Source organism: Carcharodon carcharias, chromosome 18, assembly GCF_017639515.1.
Source record: "Carcharodon carcharias isolate sCarCar2 chromosome 18, sCarCar2.pri, whole genome shotgun sequence".
Lineage (NCBI taxonomy): Eukaryota > Metazoa > Chordata > Chondrichthyes > Lamniformes > Lamnidae > Carcharodon > Carcharodon carcharias.
In genome coordinates, this window is record NC_054484.1 from 48,337,254 (window position 1) to 48,362,429 (window position 25,176).

At 39.4% G+C, this 25,176-nt stretch overlaps 1 protein-coding gene across 6 annotated transcripts; it reads left to right on the plus strand.

The window, feature by feature from the left end:
- The first annotated feature begins 228 nt into the window (after positions 1 to 228).
- On the plus strand, positions 229 to 24,382 carry klhl15 (kelch-like family member 15). 6 transcript variants are annotated; one of them, XM_041211205.1, is made up of 5 exons: positions 229 to 447; positions 4,642 to 4,918; positions 5,726 to 5,981; positions 13,844 to 14,555; positions 20,324 to 24,382. In XM_041211205.1, exons 4-5 carry the CDS (start codon positions 13,851 to 13,853, stop codon positions 21,431 to 21,433), a joined length of 1,815 nt encoding a protein of 604 aa, XP_041067139.1. In that variant the 5' UTR covers positions 229 to 447; positions 4,642 to 4,918; positions 5,726 to 5,981; positions 13,844 to 13,850; the 3' UTR covers positions 21,434 to 24,382. The 6 variants fall into 6 exon arrangements, with proteins under 6 accessions (XP_041067139.1, XP_041067138.1, XP_041067135.1 ...); XM_041211204.1 differs by lacking the exon at positions 5,726 to 5,981; XM_041211201.1 differs by lacking the exon at positions 5,726 to 5,981 and having other exon boundaries at positions 4,642 to 4,757.
- The last annotated feature ends 794 nt before the right edge of the window (positions 24,383 to 25,176 follow it).

The following is a 25,176-nucleotide window of genomic DNA, read 5'->3' on the forward strand; positions in this document are numbered from 1 at the left end:
CTTTGGGGGCTGAACACCAGGCCCCGCCCCCTTTGCTATGAACTCCCGGCCCCGCCCTCAGGCCGTTGGCCTGAATTCCAGGTCCCGCCCCCTTTGGCCAGAAGTCCAGTCCCCGCCCCCAGGCCGTTGGTTGGAACTCCATGCTCCGCCCCCTCCCAGGCCCCGTGGGAAGAACTTTACCCGGAAGTGGTCCCCTTGTTTTGGTCGGTTTGAGGGAAATGACGTCAAACGCCATTGGCAGCGCAGGCCGGTGGAAGAGAAGATGGCGGTGGTCGTCTGGAGCTGACACTGAGTTTAGGGGGTGGGGGGAAACGGCGCCAACATCATTGGCGGCAAAGCGCCGAGAGAGGCCGAGCGCGGAGAGGAGCAAGCGCCGGGGCCCCCCCCATGAGCTGCGTTTAAAGGGAGGGTTAGACTGTGAATGCGGAGCGGCAGCTACTGATGTTGGTGAGTGTGAGGCTGCACCCACCCGGGAAATCTGCTCTACTCAGCGTTTGCCCTTACTGCAGGCAGGTTAACCGGCGTCAACTTTCAGTTAAAATACTCCCCATCATCTGGCCTGTCTTGTAGTAAACTGCCGCCTGGAGTGCGCGTCCGAGAGTGCAAACCACCTGTTTTTTTTCTAATTTTAGTGTAAATCCTAAGGAGGAAATTAAGGGTCAAACTTGGAAACTAGGGTTTGGTCATAGAAAAATGCTTTTACCCTGACTCTTGCCGTGTGTAGATCACTCAATTTGCTGCGTGCATTTTTAAATGAAACTTACTGAGGTTGGCCGTTCAAGGTCTATTTTTAAACATTAGATTTTCATATATGGCTGAACTTCATTAAACCCAATGATGTGTGTTTCCCTTAGGTAACCAGGATTTAAATGAAATGTAAAAGCAAAATATTGCGGATGCTGGAATGAAATGTAATGTACTTAATGTGTTGGAACAAATTTTGTTTTTAGAAATGCAGAAATGTTTAGACCAATAAGTGTGGAACTTTAATTTCTAATGTCTTATAACAAAATCTGGCACAGTAATCACAATGGCATTTTAAAACTTCATGTACTTTAAATCTAGTTTAGAATTTCATATTGCAAGGGATCATGCTGGTAATGTGTTGAGAAAGGCAATTAGTAGAAACTCTTGAGATTGCAATATTGCATAAGTATTTTTGAGTGTGACTCTTAGTGCCTTCATAATCCAAATGTAAAAGTCTTTTTGTTTACTCATGGGGTTGGGTGTCACTGGCAAGACTAGCACTTGTTGCCCATCCCTGACCGTGTTTGAGAAGTTGGTAATGAGCTGCTACCTTGAATTGCTGCAGATGTGCATCCACAATGCTCTTAGGGAGTTCCAGAATTTTAACTCAGCGACAGTGAAGGAATGACGATATAATCCCAAGTCAGGATGGCGTGTGGTTTTAAGGGGAACTTGCAGGAGGTGTTCTGCTGCCCTTGTTCTTCTGGGTGGTAGCAGTCATGTGTTTAGGAAGGAGGTTTGACAAGTTGCTGCAGTGCATCTTGTAAATGGTGCACACTGCCACTGAGGAATTCAACAGTGATGCGCTGAGTTGATGGGCTTCCAGCCATCGTTACCATATTCCTTTGTGGTAGATATGACTCCAACCTGTAGGAAGTTTTCCATCTGATTCTCATTGACTTTAATTTTGTGAGGTTTCCTTGATGCCTCATTGCTGCCTTGATGTCAAGGGTAGTCACACTCGATTTTGGAGGGAGTGAATATTTAAGGTGGCGGCGGATGGGGTGCTGATCAAGCTTTATCCTGCATTGTATTAAGCTTCTTGAGTGTTTGAGCTGCACTCATCCAGGCAAGTGGAGAGTATTTCATTACACTCCTGATGGTGTGTTAGGGAACTGCTTGCTGCAGAACTCCAGCCTCTGATCTCTAGTAGCTACAATATTTATGCTGATCCAGTTAGTTTCTGGTCAACGGTAACTCCCAGGATGTTCATGGTGGTAGACTCAGCAATGATAATGCTGTTGAACTCAAGGGGAACGGGTTAGATTCTCTCTTGTTGAAGATGGTGATCGCCTGTCACTTTGGCACAAATGTTACTTGCCACTTATCAGGCCAAGCCTGAATATTGTTCAGGTCTTGCTGCGTATGGACACAGATTGCTCTGCTATCTGAGGAATTGCAAATGATGCTGAACATTGTGCAATCATCAGCAAAAATAAAAATTCTGGTCTTAAGATGGAAGGGAGGTCATTGATGAAGCATCTGAGGATGGTTGGGCCTAGGACACTACCCTGAGGAACTCCCGCAGTGATGTCCTGGCGCTGAGGTGACTAGCTTCCAACAACGGTTGCCATCTTCCTTTGTGCTAGATATGATTCCAACCAGTGGGAAGTTTTCCACCTGATCCTCACTGGCTTTAATTTTGTAAGGTTTCCTTGATGCCACATTTAGTCCAATACTGTCCTGATGCTAGTCACTCTCAATTCACCTCTTGAATTCAGCTCTTTTGTCCTTTGGATCAAGGCTGTAACAAGTTCATGAACCAAGTCACCCTGGGGGAACCCAAACTGAGCATTGGTGGGCAGGTTATTGCTGAGTAAATGCTGCTTGATAGCACTATCAATGAGACCCTCCATCACTTCACTGTTGATTGAGGGTAGATTAATGGGGAATTAAGTGTTTAGATTGGGCTTGTCATACTTTTTGTGGACAGGACATACCTGGACAATTTTCCACATTGCCGAATAGATGCTAGTACTGTAGCTGTACTGGGACAGCTTGGCTAGGGGTGTGGCCAGTCCTGGAGCACAAGTCTTCAGCGCTTGAGCTGATAGGGAACTGCTTGCTGCAGAACTCCAGCCTCTGATCTCTAGTAGCTACAATATTTATGCTGATCCAGTTAGTTTCTGGTCAACGGTAACTCCCAGGATGTTCATGGTGGTAGACTCAGCAATGATAATGCTGTTGAACTCAAGGGGAACGGGTTAGATTCTCTCTTGTTGAAGATGGTGATCGCCTGTCACTTTGGCACGAATGATTGCAGGGTCCATAGCCTTTGTAGTATCCAGTGCCTTCATCCTTTTCTTGCTATTCTGTGGAGTTAATCAAATTGTCTGTGGTATCTGTGATGCTGGAACCTCAGGAGGAGGCTGATTGGATCATCCATTCAGCACTTCTAGCTGAAGATGATTGCAAGTGCTTCTCCCTTGTCTTTTGCACTGAAGTGCTGGTCTCCCCCATTGCTGAGGATATATACCAACGTGCCGTCACATCTGGTAGATCTGTACTACTGGCAGGACAGGACATATCCAGGGATAGTGATGGAAAAGTCTGGGACGTTGGCTGTAAGTATGATCCTGTAGTATGATTGTTGCTTGACATCTGTGGGACAGCTCTCCCAATTTTGGCACAAGCAGAGGACTTTGGAGGATCAATTGGCAGCATGTGCTTTTATCATTTCCAGTGCCTAGGTAGATGCTGGGTGGTCTGTCTAATTTTATTCTTCTTTGACTTTTCTGTAGCAGGTTGATACAGCTAAGCTGGTAGACTATTTCAGAAGGTAGTTAAGTGTCAACTACATTGCTACAGCCCTGGAATCACATGTGGGCCAGACAGGCTAAGGACTGCAGATTTCATATCTTCAAGGAAATTAGTGAACCAGATAGTTTCATAGCCACCATTACCAAGACTAACTTTTCATTCTAGATTTATTGGTTGATTTTAAATCCTAGCTGCCATGGTGGGATTTGAACTCATGTCTCTGGCTCATAAGCCTGGGCCTCTGGTTTACCAGCCCAATAACATTACCGCTGTGCTACCATTCCCTTAATAGTGTTACTGTTATGATCACAAGCTGTTGATACGAACCAAAATTTAGTATTCTGATTTCAGATTTGTTCACCAGGATGGTAACAGTCCTAAATACAGCCATTTTAAGCATCCAGCCTCTCAAGATTCAAACAGGGCAAATGACTAGGTATGAAATATAAAGAGAAATAAAACTGAATTGGCAGAACTTTGTGGGTCTTGTGACCCAAGTGCTGTAGTGTGGGCATGCTTGCTTCAAAGCATCAAAATATATCAACTTATAATTTCTGACAGACTTGAAATTTAGGCTTTAATCCTTAAAGTGCTTAGTGGTTTATTGTGAGTTGTTTTTTTCATAGTTTTGGCTTAGCAAATGTAAAATAGTTTTAAGAAACCTAACATTTGAGCTTTCTGATAGCTGAATGGGTAAATACACTTCTCAATAAGGGCCCACGTTCAATTCCTGATTTGTGTTGGGCCAACAGCTCTTAATCAGGGAAATATAATGGCCATTTTTGCTGAATAAATTCAATGCTATATCTAACCACAGTCATGTGACTCCCCTTGGACAATACATGTTTAGATGTCAGTTAAGTTTAGCATTGAGCTTGAATGTGATTTCCTCCACAGTTAAGCAGTTTGCCACAAAGTTTCAGCTCAAGGTATGAAAAGTAGCTGCTTGGACAAGGTAAGATGGCTGCAGCAATCTAGGAAACCAAGAAAGGGGAAACTAAATGGGAAAGCAGGAAAACCGTAAATATGTCCTTTTAGGCTTTTTCTCTGTCATAAAAACATTAAGGGTTAGTCATTTAAATTGAAGTAGGAAACTACCTGCAAACTTATTTTCATTTTTTCTCTTCTATGCAGACTAGTGTGGAGCCTCCTTTGGGCAGGAGCACAGGACAGTTGGGTCTGCGGGCATCCTCACGGATTTCATCAATGTTACTCCACACTCATCCAACAGAAGGTGCACTTGCAGCAGGGTGAGACGACTGTCAGATATTTCCTCTTTTGATGAGATTGGTGTGATATTTCCGACCATACAATCTCTTTTACAAGCAGCCTAACCAAGCATTGATGATGCCTACTTGCTCCTCACCTCCGGGCTGTGTCAGGTGGACACCACTGGAGCCATGGCTGTGAGGTAGATGCTGTGTTGCCTTGCTATTGAGCTATCTATGGTTAAACATTTGAGACAATCAAAAATCAATAAACTAAATTACCAAATCTTGTCAATAAGCATGTGAATGATACAATTAATACTTTTGTGTATAAATGTGGGAGGTATATGTAATCATTCTTATTACATGCTCCGCTGTCTGCCCTATTTTGAAGTGTCTATCTTTGCTACTTGAAGGTACAGAGGTTTAGCAAAAACAGTTTTTAAGTGTTTTTTTCCTTCCTGGTGGGAATTGCCTTCTTAAGGCAACCTGGCAGAGATCAGACCTTATTGTACAGGGATATCCGGTCACAGTCCTGTTTCTCACTTGTTAGTATGCCATCAAAGTACCTGGTGAGTATATAAATTATATTTTAGATAAAGAAAAGCCTCAATATGGTAGAATGTGATTTGTGGTTGCTGTTCTCTCAAAGTTAAGGTGTGCCATACCCACAAGGGGGCTAAGTAGAGCAAAGCCAGAGCTCCCTGGATGATGAAAGAGAGCGCAAGTGAAATGAAGTAGGGAGAAAAGGGATGTGTATGACATAATACAAGTGTGAACTAGCTGAACTAAAAAGTTCAGAGTACAAGTGAAAAAAGTAATGAGAAGTAAAGAGAGAGTATGAGAAGAGACCGGCAGCTAACCTAAAAGGGAATCCAAAAGTCGTCTTTATGTGTATAGGTAGTGAAAGGAGGGGTGGGGCCCATTAGAGACAAAAAACGGGATTTATACATAGAATAGCGGACATGGCTGATGTACTAAATGAGTACTTTATATCCATCTTCACCCAGGAAGAAGATGCAACCAAAGCAGTAGTGAAAGAGGAAGTACTTGAGTTATTGGATGGGCTAAAAATTGATAAAGAGGAAATATTAGGCTGGCTGTACTCAGTTCATAAGTCACCAGGACCATAAGATGCATCCAAACATACTGAGGGAAGTTAGGGTGGAAATTGCACTGGCCATAATCTTCCAATCCTTACTTACCAAGCTGCCAGAGGACTGAGGAACTACACAAAGGGTGTAAGGATCAGCCCAGCAACTACAGGTCAGTCAGTTTAATCTCAGTGATGAGAAAGCATTTAGAAATGATAATCTGGGACAAAATTAAGTCATTTGCATAAATGTGAATTAATTCAGGAAAGTCAGCAGGAATTTGTTAAAGGCAAATCACATTTAACTAACTTGCTTGAGTTTTTTGATGAGGTAATAGAGTTGATAGGGATAATATGGTTAATGTGGTGTACATAACCTTCCAAAAGGCATATGATAAAGTGGCACATAATAGACTTGTCACCAAAGTTAAAGCTCATGGAATAAAAGGCATGGTGGCAACATGGAAACGAAGTTGGCTGAGTAACAGGAAAGGAAGCATAGTGGTGAACAGTTTTTTGGATTGGATGAACGTATTCAGCGTGTTTTTCCAGGGGTGGGTACTTGGACCACTGCTTTTCTTGATCTATATTAATGATTTAGACTTGGGTATGCAGGACACAGTTTCAAAATTTGCAAACTTGGAAGTACTAGTGATAGACTTCAAAAGTACATAGGCTAGTGGAATGCATGGACACATGGCAGATGAAATTTAATGCCGAGACGTGTGAAGTGATATGTTTTGCTGGAAGGACGAGGAGAGGCAATATGAAGTAAAGAATACAATTCTAAAAGAGGTGCAGGAGTAGAGGGACCTGAGGGTATGCAGAAATCATTGAAGGTGACAGGGCAGGTTGAGAAAGTGGTTAGTAAGGCATAATGGATCCTCCACTTTATTAATTGTGGCATAGAGTACAAAAGCAAGTAGGTTATAATGAACTTTTGTTAAACAGACTTGCCTGGGGTATTATGCCCAATTCTGGGCACCACCCTTTAGAAAGGATGTGAAGGCATTAGAGAGGCTGCAGAAAAGATTTTTGAGAATGGTTCTAGGGTGAAGTAGAGTTACCTGGATAGATTGGAGAATCTAGGGCTGCTCTTCAAAAAGAGAAGACTGAAAGAAGGTTCAAAATCATGAGTGACCTGGGTAGAGTATATAGGGAGAAACTGTTCCCACTGGCAAAAAGACCAAGAGCCAGAGGAGACAGATTTAAGGGGAATACTAAAAGAACCAAAGCTGACATGGGGAAAAACATTTTTATGCAGCAACTGGTTAGGAATTGGAATATATTGCCTGATAGAGTGATGGAGGCAAATTCAATCATGGCTTTCATGAGGGAGTTGGATAATTATCTGAAGAGAAAATCTTTGCAGGGCTGTAGGGAAATGGCAGCCTTTATTAGCTGATTTATCATAGAGTGGCATGGGCGTAAACAGTCAAATGGCTGTTACAGCCAGTGCTTTAACTATATGATTGGATGAAGAAGCATAAAGACTTTTCTCTACTTGTAGGTTATTCCATATCATGCCTTCTTTTCCACATTGGAACAGCAGGACAATCATATTTCATAACTGTTAGCAAGACAGTTCTAAGATCAACCAGCAAGAGGTACCCATTTGAGGGGGAGCGAGTCACTGGCTTACAAATCTCATCTCTAAATAATCCATTTGGAATATAGTTTCTTCTGAAAATTTATACAGCATCATAAGAGAACTGAATTTTTCAGCTTGTTTTTGTGGAATCATGGAGTAGTACACCGCAGTAGGAAAACATTTGGACCTCTGTGAGGGCTATTTTGAAGAGCAATACAGTTAATTTCTCTCCTCTGCTCATTTCCCGTGGCCTGAAATCTTCCCTGCTTCGATTTACTAACTTGCCTCCTTCTTTTCAAAAGCTACAATTGAATCTCTTTCCCTCAAACTATGAAGCAGTGCATTCCAAATCCTGACCACTTGTTGCATAGTGTTTCCTCATGTCGTCTCCAGTTCTTGTATCAATCGCATTAAACCTGTGCCCTCTGATTATCAACCCTTCAGCCATTTATCCTATCTAAACTGTTTATGATCATAAATACCTCTGTCAAATCTCCTCTTAGACTTCTCTGCTCTGAGAACAATTCCAGTTTCTCCAGACTATCCATGTAATTAATCCCTCATCCCTGGTACAGAAATCTCTCTTCACCTTCTCTAAGGACTTGAACATCTTTCTAAATTGTGGTTTTGAAATACAATTAATAGAAAAATATAAATAAAAATATCTATGAAATAAATGGTAGGAATGTTCAGGAAAAAGTGACATTTTAATGATATGTGGGAAACAGAACTTACGTTAAGCCACTATTAAATAGCAAAAAGGCTGCTTTGCTTCTGTGGAAGGGACAGTTGAAAACAATGGATTTGTCCCCTGCGTTTTAAATTACTAGTCTTAGTTGTCCTCACCCATGAGACAGTTGAGTGAAACTTGAAGAGCATGCCCACGTAAAGGGAAAACTGATGCCTAATTCTCTGTTCACATTCATGCAGTTCTTGCTAGTTAATTACTGACTAACAGCAGCCAAAGTGAAGATTGTAGTCAGTTGAATTTGCTTTTCTTCCCTACCTATAGGTGCCAACAGGTTATTTTTCAATTAGCAAAAGGATTGTCTTCATGGGAAAAACAGGTGGAATTCCAACTCCTGAATGCTGCTCAGTGGTCCATGTTGGAAACGTGTTTGTGGATTGGGTTTGCCTGTGATATCCGCTGTGGGATAGTATCCCATCGACATGTTAGTCATAAAATTGCGATCTTGGTAATTACAGGCACACCAGCCCCGGCAGTAGGAAGGAATGGCTTGGAAATTGAACCTAGCATCTCCTGATGATGACCGACTGTCAGCAACTGAACAGGAGGAGCTGGGAGTTAGGTTAGGAACACGGTTGGTTCAATAGTACAAGATTTGAGGCATGGGCGCAACTCTTACAAAGTTGCAGCAGGTGGCAGCACTGTATGTAAACATATTAAACAATGTTAATATGCAAAAATGTTGAGATTAATAAAGAAACTAATGTAGCAGCTAAAAATAAATGCTGCTTTCAATAAAAGTACAAATTTTGACATAATTTTGGAATAGGAAACTAGCTTAAGCATACATCAGCCAGGGAAGCAGTCATTTTACATTGGCAAAGATGGGTGCTAGAGATGGAACTTGCCTGAACAGTGGATTCCTGAGTTTGAACAACTTTTATAACTGTTTGTCCCCTGAGTTTGAACAACTTTTATAACTGTTTGTCCCCTGCGTTTGCAGCACACAGAAGTGAAGGCATGTCTGAAGTAATGTCCTGTACTCATGCAATCAACAGTCTCTCAGTTGTTGTTCTTCCAGAGAGCCAGCATGGACATGATGAGTCAAATGGCCTCCTTTTGTGCTGCAACTATTCTATGATTTTGCAGCTTTACTGTATAGAAATATGCTTGAAGAATGGCCACATGTGCAAGGGACCACAGACAAGAGTTGCTGCCTGTTTGTCTGGGAAGAACAATTAGCCTGCCCTGTTGTATTTTCCACAATTGTTGTGAGCCTTATTAATGGGCTTTGTTTGGTGTCTGGCAACAGGTGTTGTCTTATACATAAGGAGTTGCTTCTCCTTTTGTTAGTTCATTGCTATTCCATTGTAGTTAAAATGAGTATGAAGTTTCAGAGTTTTATGCAACAAATCTGTGTTTGTGTTCTATTGTACAGTGTTGCAGCTTTAGAATCACTGAAATTTCCAAACAGTATGTGGTTATTTGGCCCATTGTGTGTCATAGCTGGATTTTACATTAGATCTTATTGTAATCTTAGTTCCACATGCAATCTCTGCCAGCTCCTTGAACCCTGTATCTTCTGCCAGATGCTCTGTTCCTCTGATCCCAGCCTTCTAAGCTTTTTCCCTCACATTAATGATAGAGTGCGAAATGGCCTTAATCTACATCTTGAAGCTGCCCCCTTAAACATTGCCCCTCTTCCTCCACCACCTTAAATAATCTCAAAACCCATCTCTTTGGTTGTGCTTTTATTCACCCTCCTATACTTCTTTCCCAGATCAGCAGCAGATTTTCTCTCATGAAGGTGCTATGTGGATACAAGGTGTTGTAAAATGGGGAATGCAGTTGAGAAGCACTACGTTTATGTTACTCATGAGAAAATGTAATCACAGCTGGACTAGTTGAATTCCAACTTTGACAACAGTAAAAGTTTATTTTCCTCTTGAAAAAGTGCCCTGCTTATCAGTGTGAAAACCATTGACTTATATCTTCTGTATCAGAATGCAGATGTACACCCCTTTTTAGATAACAAAAGTGAGACAAGTAAGATTTTTTATAGAAAATGAATAGATTGAAGTTGAGGTCAACTCATTTGTCTTATTTTGCTAGCTATTTACAGTGACCTGGCTAGGATTTCTATTGTTGAATAATTTAAAGTTGCAGCAGATTTGCTGTTGTTTTATGTTTCTGGTGAGGCAGTGTTTGTTGCTTGTCATGGTTTAGGATCAGACAGTGACTTTTTTTTCTGCTCATAAGTAAGTTGCAATTTTAATTTATTGTTTCTTGTCCCCTTCCCCCACCCTGATGACGGTCCTGCTACTAGATTTTTTTCAGCTTAAAATAGGAATTTAGTGACATACATACTGGCAAGTAACTTTTTTTGCATTTAACAATTTCCTGATTTACAAACTTGGGCGAGGGGGGGCGGTGCAAGGATGGCTGAAATTAGTATATCTATATTTTTTTTTCAATTATGGAGGTATCTTAATTTGCATGCTTAAAACAGTAAATTAAATCTTTGCAGGTTCTATTAAGGCATAAAATACTTCCAAGAAATAATTGACTAAATATGTGACACATGCAAGATGCATAAAGCATACATTGTCTTTGAATCTGATTACAATGTCCTGAAGTGAATCACTGAGTTGGATGGGTGTCGAAGTTGTATGGTTGCTGGCATCTAATGAAACTCTTGCTAAACACATAACTGGGTCAAGTGAGCGCTTGAGAAACTTTTGTCAGGTCCATTAACACGTAGAATGCTTTCAGTTTCCACATGTATGCTGACAACACATGGCTCTACCTAATCATCAACTTTCCCGACTCCTTCATTGTCTCTAAATTATAGACTGCCTATCTGCTATCCAGTACTGGATGGACAGAAATTTCTTCCCAACTATATATTGGGAAGGCCGAAGCCATTGTCTTCAGTCCCCACCACAAGCTCTGTTCCCCAGCCACCAAATCCATCCCTCTCTATGGCAACTGCCTGAGGCTGAACCATGCTGTTTGCAATCTTGGTGTCATATTTAACATACCTGTGTAAGACTGTCTATTTCCACCTCTGTAACATTGCCCGATTCCGCCCCTACCTTAGTTCGTCTGTTGCTGAAACCTTCATCTATTCCTTTGTTACCTCTAGATTTGACCATAACAATGCATTCCTGACCAGCCTCCCAAATGGTATCCTCTGTAAACTCCAGGTAATCAACAGTTCTGCTGCTTTTGTCCTAACTTGCCTGTTCATCCATCACCCGCTGTGCTTACTGACCTATATTGGCTCCAGGTTAGGCAACACTTCCATTTTAAAAATTCTCATCCTTCTTTTCAGATCCCTCTATGCCCTCACTTGCCCTTAACTATTATCTTCTCCAGCTATACTAGAATTCTGGCCTCTTTGAGCTTTCCCAATTTTAATTGTTCCACCCTTGGCTGTCCTGGTTTCAGCTGCTGAGGCTCTTAAGCTCGAATTCCCTGCCACAAAACCCCGGCAGCGCTCTCTATCTATCGTTTCCTCCTTTGAGCAGCTCTTTAAACTCATCTCTTTGACCAAGCTTTTGGTTTTCTGGCCTAATATCTCCTTATGTGGTCCAGTGTCAGATTTTGTTTTCTAATGTTACTGTGAAGTGCTTTGGGATTATGTTAGGCTGTTTATATAAATGAGAGCTACTGTTGTCAGGCCCACTAACTAAAAATCTGGATTAAATGCAGCTGAAATGACCAGCCAAAGAATCAGAAACTTACTTTTGTCAAAAAGCAAGTTTTGTGATAAGACTGAGATTCAGTTAATAGGTGCAGAGACCCATTTGGATCTGTGGTAAGTTTGCTATCTTGGTCAGGACTGTGCTGAAACATTACAAATGGTTCGACATCCCGGCATAGGGAGAAGGGGTTTCAGCTCCTTATTGCTGCTCAATAGCCCGGCTGGAAATATGCATGTGGCGCCACTGGGTGAAATTTGGATCAGTTTAGTTATGATGGCCCATGGATAAATAGCCTAACAACTCACTATTGAAGCTCCTAGAGGATCCAAAGAGTGACCATAGAGTGGTATCCTAGTAGATTCATCGTCCTCAAGTGTAGGAAGAATGTTGAAAAAGAAAAGTTTCCTTTAAGTTTTAAAATAATATAATTTTTGAATTTAACAGCAGGGCGACAGTATCATGTTCTTTAAGCTCCCATTTTCCACCTAGCAGTTGGCCAGATTTAGAGATCAGGCAGGAAAGCCAGCAAGAAAAGATTACAGCCAGGAACAGTCCCAGAGATCGTAAAAGTTTAGTAGGGGGCTTGGCACAGAATGTGGCAGCTTAGAGGGAGGGAAAGATTAAGCTGTGGTGGACTGGGGGCAGACAGCAGTAGAAAATATGTTTTTGGAATGATGGAAACACTCTGCTCCTCCAGGCCTCTCAAGCAATGCTTTTTAAAGCACTTGAGTACTGGCATTAGGTCTCCAAGCTCCCTTTGGTTTACAGGTTTCCTGAGCCCTAGGCGACCACGCTGGCAAGCGTAAAATTAAAATGGCTACTACCTTCACTACCTGTGCAGTAATCTGGTGGGGTGATTTGTCCACTCATTATAGAACCTGTCTGATCTTCATAATTCTCATGCCACTGATTTGAATGGAATAAGATAAGCTGAGCTTATAACAAGAGGGTAATTGAATCTGCCAGGTTAATGCCCACGTGTTGAAGATGGAAACCTATCCCGATTAGTTCACAAAGCACTCTTCTGTGGGAAAAGCAACTTACTGTTTTGTTAAATAGCACTGAATAAGAAAGGTCTGTTTGAATTTAGGTATGACATATATAGTTGCATATCAGTTTAATGCTGAATAGGTGAGAACATCAGAGGATTAGCTAACAAACTTTGTTTTAAGGGTTGAAACCTATGACTCAAAATGATTTTGGTCACTTCATGGCAGCGTTCTTTTTAAAATGAACTTTTTAAAATGTGATGTATATTTATTGTGCTGCACTAATTTTTTTTTATAAAGGATTGAAATGAAGAACTAGAGCAGGGTGTTAACTGTGTGTTAATCATTTTGCTCTGCTGGGTTGGGCAATAGCAGGGGTGGAACTGGAAGTAAATGATTTCATTGAATTCGAAACATGCATCAAAACTCAGGCTCTCTACAGACTATAGCTTTCAAGAAGAATTTATTCTAGAAACAAATACTGATAGCAATAGTGATCACCATCAAGTGATACTGATGGTAAACACTGATGACAGTGGTGGGTATTGTATAGATAATGAGCAGTATAAATACAAACTGATGGTGGTGAGCATTGTAAACACTGAAAACGTACATTTTAATGCACAATCTTGGATTGAATTTTCTTGAACATTGGAAAAATAAAATCAAGCCTTCCGGATTGGTTGAGTTGAGCAAATGCAGTGACTACAGTGGATATGAATATCAGTGCTACTGTAATTAATTTATTTTGTCTGATAATCTATTTAGTTGATCACACTAAATCTTTGAGAACTGCAATAAATTTGTGGATAAAAACACTTTCTAATTATACTTAATGTTAGACTGATACAGATGTTACATTTCTAAAATATAGATACAAGCATGAGTATTGTGGTACTTAAGAGATTATAATGATATGGTGGTTAATAGTTATGTCAGGAGAGGGGAGTGGTAGCTGGGGTGAGCACTTGTGGCCAGTAATTCTATAGAATTTCTTTAAAATTAAATGTATTAATTTGATCTTGATCCATATTAAGATTCATCCTTTTGACTGTTTCAGGGTATTAATGGCAGGAAACGTGGATGTATACAACTCTTCTGTTCATGACTCCTGTGTTTCTTCAGGGTTTAAAACCCTGTATGAGGAGGGATTGTTATTTGATGTCACCCTTGTAATTGAGGATCACCAGTTTCAGGCTCACAAGGCCCTACTGGCTACGCAGAGTGACTACTTTCGAATAATGTTCACAGCTGACATGAGGGAACGGGACCAGAACAAGATTCACCTTAAGGGACTGACTCCAACAGGTTTTAGTCATGTTCTTCAGTTTATGTATTATGGCTCCATTGAACTGAACATGAGCACTGTCCATGAGATCCTGCAGGCAGCCATGTATGTCCAGTTGACTGAAGTGGTGAAATTCTGCTGTTCTTTCCTGTTGTCAAAAATCTGCTTGGATAACTGCGCAGAAATCATGCGACTCTTGGATGATTTCAGTGTTAATATAGACGGTATCCAAGAACAGCTGGACAAGTTCCTGCTCGAGAATTTCGTGCCACTCATGTCCCGAGCTGACTTTCTGTCCTACTTGAGTGTTGAAAAGCTTTTGTCATGTTTGGAGAATGATCAGCTGAGCCGATTCCCAGAGATTGAGCTTTTTGAGGCTGCGCAGGCCTGGCTGCGACATGACAGAAGCCGTTGGAGGCACACAGATACCATTGTTCAGAATGTCAGGTTTTGTCTGATGAATACGACAAACGTTTTGGAAAAGGTTAGTATGTTTGAAAGCAGTAACCGAGAATCAACATTTAGCTAGACAATTGTGTGCTATGAGGAAAATATCAGTCAGGGTCCATTTACTCTTTGCTTTAGTTTGCCGATCTGTTATTGTTAGCAATTATTGCCTTTTTTTGCTTCCTTTAATTTTTAGCTGTTACTTTATGCTATTGCAGATTATTGCAGGATCTTTGTATCATGGGTGACTTAACGAATTTATGAAAAGCAGGGATACATTAAATTTTTTGTCATATAGTATTGTGATGTGAAAGTTTTTTGATAAACAAAATTTTAGATAGAAATGCTTTGCTCTAGCATGCCATAGAATTGATTTCTTGTTCATATATTTAGGGAGGAAGATAGCTTTTGCAATGTTACTCTAATGCAAACAGTTATATTAAACTTTTTATTATAAAAGCTCTAAACCCCTACTTTAAAACTCCCTTCAAACTAGAGTACTTCCCATCTCTAATGCAATCTTGGTTGTGAATGGCAGCATAAACGCCTAGGATTCTTAAGTAGCAGATTCTAGCGAGCCTTTTGGTCACTGGGGGTTTGTAGACTCCACTTTCTGTGGAACTGGAAGTGAACTAGAGTGGTTCTTGATCCACCTGCACCAGGAGCTAGTATAAGATAATAAGACAGGACAGAAAGGCAACTAACCATGAGTTAGGAGTCAGGATCAGGTCACATGGTTGACGGTCACAACAAAATACCCCTATACAATTGGACTATCCACAATCTTTGGTTGGTTATCCAGACTCTATGGGTGACTGGCATTACTTACAACTATGGTGAAATCAGATGACCTTAAACTATATTTCTAATTTTTTCAGACGAACATTGCCTTCCAGCAATCATTTCCTAGTTTTGCTTTATTTTTCTGCAGTTTGCTGGTGGTCATATCTTTTTTTTTTGCAGTGCACCTATGGGCAGGGGTCCAAGTGTATTTGTGTTCAAAATCTTGCATCACCATGTTGGGATTTGTACAGAAACTTTTGTCTGCAGCAGATGATTGTTGAGTTACTTTGTTTGGATCTGAAAACGCCCCAGCAAACTCTGCAGAAGCTGTTATATTTGTGTACGTCATAATCACCATGAATTCGGAGGAACCAGATGAACGTAGAAAGCTCAAGAGATTTGAATTCGGGCAGGTCTTTGTAGGGCTCCTTCCCCTTAGATGAGAATTATGTATCCTTTTGTACTTGTGTGCATTGAAATCACACACAATTTAATACAGTTCTACAGCAAGAAATGTCCTGTTCTGTCTCTAATGTTTGTGTGGAATGATTGCAATACAATTGGTTATAACTTTTGTAAATATGATAATTCTTGTAGTCAAGAAATACAGTGGAGCACACTTAAGATCAATTATTTTTTCTCTCCCAGGCCATGCACTTCACAACCAAGTGGACTGCTGTAAGAGTTGCTGTGGAGATACCTATTAACAGAGCAGGGGAATGGTCTGCTGAGCATGAATTTTAATTTTCTCCTTCCCTTTAAATTATTAGCAGCATGGTTGTAATGAAGTGGAAGCTTGAGTCTGTGCTCTCCCCACTTCCCTTAACTTACTCATCTTCCTCCAGTATCTTGAGCCCTGCACCACATATAGCTGATGGTCACTTCATAGGAGATCAAATTTCTTTCAAAGTTTTGTAAACCACAAACAGAACTATTTTGATTCTCAAATACCACCAGTCAGCCTTTTTAAACCAGCGTTATCAGCAGTGGTCATTTTCAGAGCCTGTAGTTCTAACAACACACTTGTCAACCCAATGAATTATCCAGCACTTTTGTGTCTGTACATCCAGTTCTATTAAATTGATTAATATACATAAAGCTGAATTTGCTGCTCTATTATGCCCTATAGTGATGCTGTTTAATAACAGCCTGCAGCTGCTTTACCCCATCAGCTCTGGGCTTTGATAAACTCTGTAGCTCTTAGTGATCACTAGATGCCTGTAGTGAAATGCAGTACAATATTCACAGTGAACTTGTGATACCTGTTTGCATAAAGTAAGTTCTGCCATATTCTATATCAGTCCAACCAAAACCAGTGGTGAAAATTGGATCGAGTCTGAAATGTTCTCAGGCAGGTGGGAATTGAGCTTAAGATGGTTCCACTGTTCTCAATAGATGGCACATGTTACAGATACTGTTTTCTGAAGCTGTGATTTGGTGAGGTGGGAATGAAGGAATCAGAATTAATATACCAGTGTTAGTGTCTGTAATTACCATTCATCTTGTATGTGAAAATGTACACACTTGTGATGTTGATTTAATTACAGAAACTTTCTTGAGCAAAATAGATGTGTTTATTGTTTTTGTTTGGTGTTTTATTTGGTGTTGGGAGGGAGGGAAGGGACAGGACACACACTTTTACTCTAATACAGCTCACCTTTTGCAGTAACACACCAGTCGTGTGGCGTGGACTGATACTCCCAGCACACATCAAAGTGTGGAGAGCATTTGTACTGGGGATACCAACCTAGCCTGTAAGTCTTCGTGTGTTTATTTGTACATAACGAGTGTAACTAAAACACAAGCTTTAAGAATGATTGGAACACAGTGTGCTCATTTGCGCAGACTGTGTAATAAATAAAATTGGCCATAACCCGAACAAGAAAGACATGATACCATAGTTTTAAAATCTTAAATTAATTTGAAACTTTCCTCAGATAATTATGGAGGATCTTTTTGCTGTCTGATTTCTTTATCTCATCTCTACCTCCTGAATTAACCAGTTGACTGACCATAGCAAAACGTGAAGTATGAAAGGTATCTCCACATGAGGCTGACCAGGTAACTTAAAACAATGTCACTGTAAATTATACCTCGAATTTTTAAAAACCTAACCAGTTTTACTTTGAGAACAGGAAAATTATTAAACAATACATTTTAATTTTGGTCATGCTAAAATGCTTCAGGATTTTGCTTTCTTTCTCAAAATGTTGCAATCTGGTTATTGAAGTTAAATTATGGGGATGAAACAACTGGAGCATGAGGCTAGCTATATTAATCCAGAGTTTTCACACTTTCACAATTCCACCTTTTATATGAATTACACTAACATGCATTCAGATGCAACAAAATGATATACTAGAAACAATTCTGACTCTGATATTCATTCTGTATTCTCTCCTATCCTTCCATGCTAATACAGAAGGATTCTTTGTTGCTTTATCATTCCAGCTTTCAATGGTCAGTAATATATCTTGCAAAACAATTTGTATGATCTGATCAGATTTAAGCTTGGGTAAGCAGCAAATTCTTCCTATTAAAACATTTGTGCTGCTTAAGTAACAACGTAGGTTGAGTACCAGTTTTAGAATTAAGTTTTTTCCCTTCGCCACTGCCCCACACAACCTGCACAACTGCTCTTCCCCCAAAGAAAAGATGATTGTTTCCATTGATCCCTGTACACAGTCCTTTCTAAACTTGGTTTTTGTCTCCTCAGCTTAAATGTTTTGTTGGACTTACTGAGACTTGTGCACTTTATTGGTTAACTTCTAAAGCCAGACAAGCTAGGAATGGCTTGATGCTGAAATAGATATTTTTGAAGCATCAACTCATGTATTTTTATGAATTGAATGCTTGGCACAGTGCTTTCCATGGTGACCTTTACATCCCAGATTTGCAACTATTTTGAGATTTCATGGTTATTCTTCCTTTTATTTTCTTGCAGGCAGTAAGCCTTATCTCTTGAGACATTAGTACACCCTTCCCATGTGACCCATCCTTTAGAGGATTACCATGCAGGTGTTGTGGAAAACTTTAAGTGGGATGTTCATTGAAAGTTCCAAGGTTCTAAGATGTCCGTAACATTTTTAAGTTCTTACAAGTAAGAGAGCCTCAGCTGCCCCCAGCACATTTCTGCAAAGGAAGAGCATTACTTAGGGAAAATAAAATGTGGGATACTTATAAAGGATTTTCTTTTCTTAAAGTGAGCTCAGTTTGTAAATTTGCCACATGGCATGAGAGTGATCTCAACATCCCCAGTTTGCTCCCTGATCGGAGGTGTCCCCAGCCATGCAATGGGAAAAAAATCAACCAAGTCTTCAAGTTTTTGATCACTATATCAAGTTCCCTTTGCTGAAGGTGGGTAAGGACAAGCATGGTCTTAACTGTGATGCTGCTACCCTCAGTTGCCAGTGTTCACTATCTAAGCTTCTTATGAGGTCCAAGTCCCAGCCTTTAGAAAAGTGGTGGGGGGTGTGATGTAGGGGAATGCAAATATGCAGCATTAACTTTTCCACTTAGAATGAGACTCACATTTTGAATTTATTTTAAACATCATTTTCCACAAGTGTTGTTGAGAGTGTTACTTTGCCAAATCTTATATTACATAAAGCGTTAGATAGAAAATCTACTCATCCCTAGGCTGTTTTCTAAAGTTCAAAGAAGTACCAAATTCAACTTTTCACTTCAGCAAAGTATCAGATAATCAAGAACTATCTAAAGTTTTTTGTGAATTGAATTATTTCTTGTGGAAGACAGACTGTCATTAATTTTTTTAAGTTACTTTCCTTCTCAAACTAATTTCTGAATTTTACATATATTAAGTTTACATTACAGGTTTGCACTGCAGCCACAGGCCACTTTGTTATTTATGCGAGTGAGTGATGGGTGGGTGTTTTGATTCCTGCATGCGACTGAAATGTGTTTTGTGCAAGAAGAAAAATGAAACTTGCTAGAGAATACAGTTTCTAATTTTTTTTGTGTTAATTACGGAAAGCCAATCTAGGTCAATGTTGTTAGCTTTTTTTGTTGCAGTACTCCAACCCTTTTCTTTCTCTGCCCTCCAATTATTGCACTATTGTGTAGAGTCTTATGTAATATCCCCAAATGAGAACCGGTGTTGTCCAACATTTTGTGAAATGTAAAATCCATGATCTTATCATCAATTTATGCAAATAAAGGATATTAACATGCACTCTTGGTTGAATCCATATGGTGGAACATGGTTGTACTTTCAGAAGGAAACGTTGAGTATCGTATCAAAATAATTACATATTTAAGTGAGACTACTTAAATATTTTTCCCATTCCCTGCAGTACTAATTATCCAGGTTAAGTTGGAAGTGGTCAGATATTTGATTTTTTTTTTAATATAGGCAATTCCATTCTGTCCTCACTGTACCACAGTGACTTGATAACTAAACCATTAAGAGGAAAGCATGGTGGCAAAGTTAATAAATCTAAAATATTGCCATTGCTGAGGTTTAGTTTGCTGAAGATAATTTTATCCAGTTATACAGTAATTTTCCAAATGAAATGTACAATATAGATTAAGTATTAATAGATGTCTTTGATCACACTTTAGTCATATTCATTTGTAAAGTGCTTGGGGAAAGAACAACATGAAGTTTCTACTTTCTGTGACAGAACGCCACCCTTCTAAACAGTCTGCAGTAAAGTGAGTTGTGTAATTAAAGTTTACATCACTACTTGCACATTGTATTTGTGTGTAGTTCATGCCACACCACTATTGCTGACTAGTGTGTGAAGGCTGGATTGCAATGTTATGCCAAAGTGTCTGTTGTGGTCTGTCCTAAAATTGCAAACCATGAAGTCCCATGTTTTTGGTCTTGATTGCTGGTTATTTTATTGGACAAGGACTTCCTATTTTAAGTACTAATTACATTGGGGTTGACAACCAGAACTGAACTGAAGACTGCAGCAGAGGTATTCTTGCTGTTTAAAGTTAATCTTTCCTATTTCCAAATTGTCACCCATTTTATTATATATTTTCATTTCTTCTCAGGTGAAACCATCTGAATTTTATCGATACTCACGGCAGCTGCGATTTGAGGTTGAGCAGGCTTTAAGTTACTTTCAGAACATTAATCAACAGCCTCTTTTGGAGATGAGATCTAATCGTATTCGCTCTGCAAAGGCACAAACTGCAGTTTTCCGAGGAATGATTGGACACAGCATGGTGAACAGCAAGATTCTTCTGCTGCACAGGCCAAGAGTCTGGTGGGAACTGGAGGGTCCACAAGTACCGCTGCGACCTGACTGCCTTGCAGTAGTGAACAACTTTGTGTTTCTCTTGGGAGGGGAAGAGTTGGGCCCAGATGGTGAATTTCATGCTTCTTCAAAAGTTTTCAGATACGATCCCAGACAAAATTCATGGTTGAGAATGTCTGATATGTCCGTCCCCCGTTCTGAATTTGCTGTTGGCATCATTGGAAAATTTATCTATGCTGTGGCAGGGCGAACAAGAGATGAAACTTTTTACTCAACAGAACGTTATGACATTACACAAAACAAATGGGAATTTATTGATCCATATCCAGTTAATAAATATGGCCATGAAGGAACAGTTCTTAACAATAAGTTGTACATAACTGGTGGCATAATGTCCTCTTCAACCTCTAAACAAGTGTGTGTATTTGATCCCAGTAAAGAAGGAACTGTAGAACAGCGCACAAGGAGAACACAAGTGGTTACAACATGTTGGGAGAACAAGGCCAAAATGAATTATGCACGCTGCTTTCATAAAATGATTGCCCATAATGGGAAACTCTATGTATTTGGTGGGGTGTGTGTAATTTTAAGGGCATCTTTTGAGTCTCAAGGATGTCCATCTACAGAAGTTTATAATCCTGATACTGATCAGTGGACTATCTTAGCATCAATGCCCATAGGTAGAAGTGGACACGGGGTGGCAGTTGTTGAAAAGCAGATAATAGTTCTTGGCGGCCTTTGTTACAATGGTCAGTACAGTGACTCCATACTCACCTTCGATCCAGAAGAAAACAAGTGGAAAGAAGATGAATACCCAAGGATGCCTTGTAAGCTAGACGGCCTGCAAGTCTGCAGCCTTTACTTTCCTGACTTCATATTGGAGCATGTTCGGAGATGTACCTAAGACATGGCTATGGCTACATTACACTAATCAACTGGAGGGGAAACAGTAGATCTTTAATGGATTTGGGTGAAAGCAAGTTATGCAGTATTGAAAAAGTATTGCCCTTGAAATACAAGATGCCAAAAGAAGAAGTTGTGTACGTCTTTTCTGTGCAGTTCAGAGTGTTATTTTTTGTTTAATTTTATTAGATGTAGTCTTTGTCAAAATCTGTAAAAGATTTTAGGTTAATTAATTCTCTACCATTTAAAACATTTTTTTAAATTTTTGTTGTTAATGGGGAAGTTTACGTTTGTAACTGTACTTGACAGTTTGCCCCTTGATACACTTGCAACCTCAGCTTGGCATTCTTAGTACCTGGTACAATTTCTGGAGAGCTTATCTGATTTTTTGGCCATTTTTATCTTTTTTTTTCCTTTTAGTTTCCCCTCCTGTTTATAATTCTATCAACAACTTTGACCTTTCCACTAAAATCTTATATCCTGTGAATTTGTAACCAAGTTTTCCGTACTGTCTTTTGTGGTTTGATCATTCTGGCTTGGAATTTTGCACCCATCAAATAATGAATTCTTTAGGACAGTAACATGCTGAAAATACCCCAATGTACAGTTAGTTTAATTCAGGAGGCAGTGGAGAACACAACAGCCAGATAGGAAAACTATTTTTGAGGTTGGTGGGAGGCAACGAGGGCATGGAGGAAGAAGATGCGATCTAGGAGCTAGGAGAATTTTAGAATGAATCAATGATTATTTTGGGGAGATGAAAACCTCTTAAAGGAAGTTTTGAGTTTCCTTCTGTGTATAAACCTTTGTTTAACAGATTTGTTTTGTGCTCACTTTTCATAAGCTTTAACATGAATACAATCTTTTGGTTTTTACATTTACTTGTAATATAAATTTATAATTTTAGAGTTTCCAATGGACAGCCTTGGAAACCAAGACTCCAGCTTGAATTGTATCCTGCAAATAGCTTAAGCTGTATGAGCTAATTTAAGAAAGGATTGCTGGGAAATCCTTTATTAGGTCACTGCAATGTCTTTTTGTAGTTTAAACCTCATCACCTTTGTGTGAATATAGGGTTTGAGATAATCTGATAAGTTTTCAGTAGAATTGCAGAAGTCAGGTAAACAAATCTCACATTGATTTGAGTTGAAATGAACTGTATTGTGTTTGGATGGTGGTAACACTGGAAAGGCTTCTCTTAAAAAGAAATGTTCTGTTATAGGAACAAACAGCTTTTCAAAATGCATGTAAATGTACATTTTAGTACCATCTCAATGCCATCATTTATTCTAGAATGAGCAGTAAACTCTAGTTACAGCTTTTCCAGGGACTGAACAATTTATCTTGCACATTTGTAACACCATTTATTTCTCTTTGTGACACGTAAAGCTTATTTAAAAATATTGGACACATCTACCATTTTAACTGTTCTGGAAACCAAAAGAAGTTATGGATTTGATTGTAGGAAAACTAGTAGATTTATCAAAAAAAAAGGAAAGGGACCAAAAAATCAGGAAGTGTAAAATGTTGCAATGTAAATACTGAATCTTATTTTTCACTCTGGGCAAAGTGGATGCATCAAGCTTCCAAATTAAGTGTATTTAGTTAGCTATAGTCTTGAAAATTTGTGCTACAGGAAATTAAAATATCAAAAGAAATTATCATCACTGACATGTTATTGTTGTAGCAATTAAGCAATCTGAATTTAAGACTTCTCGGTTACAAGATGACATCAATCAACAAACTATATTCATCAATTCTGTGGAGGTGATTAACCCATCCTCATCACTTTACAATCTGTGTTCCAGTTCCATAGGATGTACCTTTGCAACCAGTCACCTTGCTTGTTTTATAGATTCCATTTCCACTAATATAAGTCCATCTACTAGACTGTAAATTACCACTTCTTTTAAATACAACTCCCTGTACTGAGTAGTCTGCTTTTCATTTAAAGCCTTAAGATGAGGCTAATTTATAATAAAGAGCTGAGAAAAGTACATGTGTGTAGGGTGAGTGGGGAAGAAATTGAATCAATTTTGCATCCATGAAAACAATTTTTCATAAAGAAAGACCTTGTGTTGTAGAAGTATATGTAGCTAACGTTTTGGTGCCTGGAGACTTTGTTCTGTTAATGGGATGACACTATTTATGTATAAACCAGATGCCCTTGTCTGCATTTTTTTAAAAAAACCTTAATTTAAAGATCTTACAATTACCAACTGGAAAATACTTAGTTCTTTAGTTTCATGAACATTTTGGTAACTATAAGAAACTGCATTCAAACTGTTGTTCCAGGAGTTTTAAGTGCCTGTATTCACAAACTAAATTTGAGGTTAAAATCAGTCTGCAAGGATTCTTTAAGTCAATTATTTTGTTATATTGTGACTAAACTGGGGCACTGTAAAGCACAGCAAACCTAAACTTCTGTAATGCATTGTCAAGGTTTTGAGTAAAAGGGAAGTTTTTCTACATTTGAAACAGACTGTAAATCACAAACATTGGGTGTTCTTGGACTATTTCACAAATGCAGCCGGTGCAGTTAAAGTACGACAAAATAAATTATAGGTTTCTTAAATGCTGTAATAATTTTTTTTAGATTTTATTCTCCTACTTGAAGCCTACTCATCTCTGGTCATTGTTGAGTCATGGACCAGCTGTTCTGTTGGTGCAGGGGACCACCTTTACCAGCAGGAGCAGGCAGTAGCACTTAAAGTCTAAGACAGACCCATGTTGGAATGCATTTACATGTTAACTATTTGAGTGTTCATGTCTTATTATTTATATTAACTGTATATTCTCACTGGAAAAATTGGAACCACACTGCAGTACAATATACAAAATATTCAAATACCCACTTAATCAGTGCAAAAAATATTTTGTGACTTTTTAAAGCTGAAGATATTTGTAAAAACTGTAAAAAGTGTTAAATAAAAGAGTTGACTTTTAAAAAGGACTCCCTTATTTGCCAATTCTACTTGAGCATTTGAACATCTGTCACAATCAGTCAGCCAAGTTTGTTGAAGTCAGAACCAAGTTTGTGGCACCGAAAATTGGCTCTGCTGTACAGGAGGGGAGGAAGAAGAAAAAAAGAGCAATAGTGATAGGGGGTTCATTAGTTAGGTGTATCTATGAGACCATAAGACGTAGGAGTAGGTAAGCCATTCGGCCTAACTAGACTGCTCTGCCATTCAATGAGATGATGGCTGATCTGATAATCCTCAACTCCACTTTCCTGTCTTTTCCCCATAACCCTTGATTCTCTTATTCAAAATCTGTCTATTTCAGCCTTGAATATATTTAATGACCCAGCCTCTGCCTTCTAAGAAAAGAAATTCCACCTCATCTCTGTCTTAAATGGGCGAACCCTTACTATGAGATTGTGCCCTCTGGTTCTAGACTCTCCCATAAGGGTAAACAACCTCTCAGCATCCAACCTGTCAAGCCCCCTAAGAATCTTATATGCTTCAATAACGTCATCTCTCATTCTTATAAACTCCAATGAGTACAGGCCCAACCTACTCAACCTCTCAAAAATAATCTCTCTATACCCAGGATCAACCTAATGAACCTTCTCTGGACTGCTTCCAATGCCAGTATATCTTTCCTTAGATAAGGGGACTAAAACTCTTCACAGTGGTATAACTCGTGCCTTGTATAGTTTTAGATTTCCCTATTTTTATACTCCGTTCCCTTTGAAATAAAAGCCAACATTCCATTTGCCTTCCCTATTACCTGCTGAACTTG

Coding starts and splice junctions, on each gene's coding strand:
- klhl15 (XM_041211201.1), top strand. Junction 4,758..13,843: donor GAAGGTGCACTTGCAGCAGG/GTGAGACGACTG, acceptor TGACTGTTTCAG/GGTATTAATGGCAGGAAACG. Junction 14,556..20,323: donor CGACAAACGTTTTGGAAAAG/GTTAGTATGTTT, acceptor ATTTCTTCTCAG/GTGAAACCATCTGAATTTTA.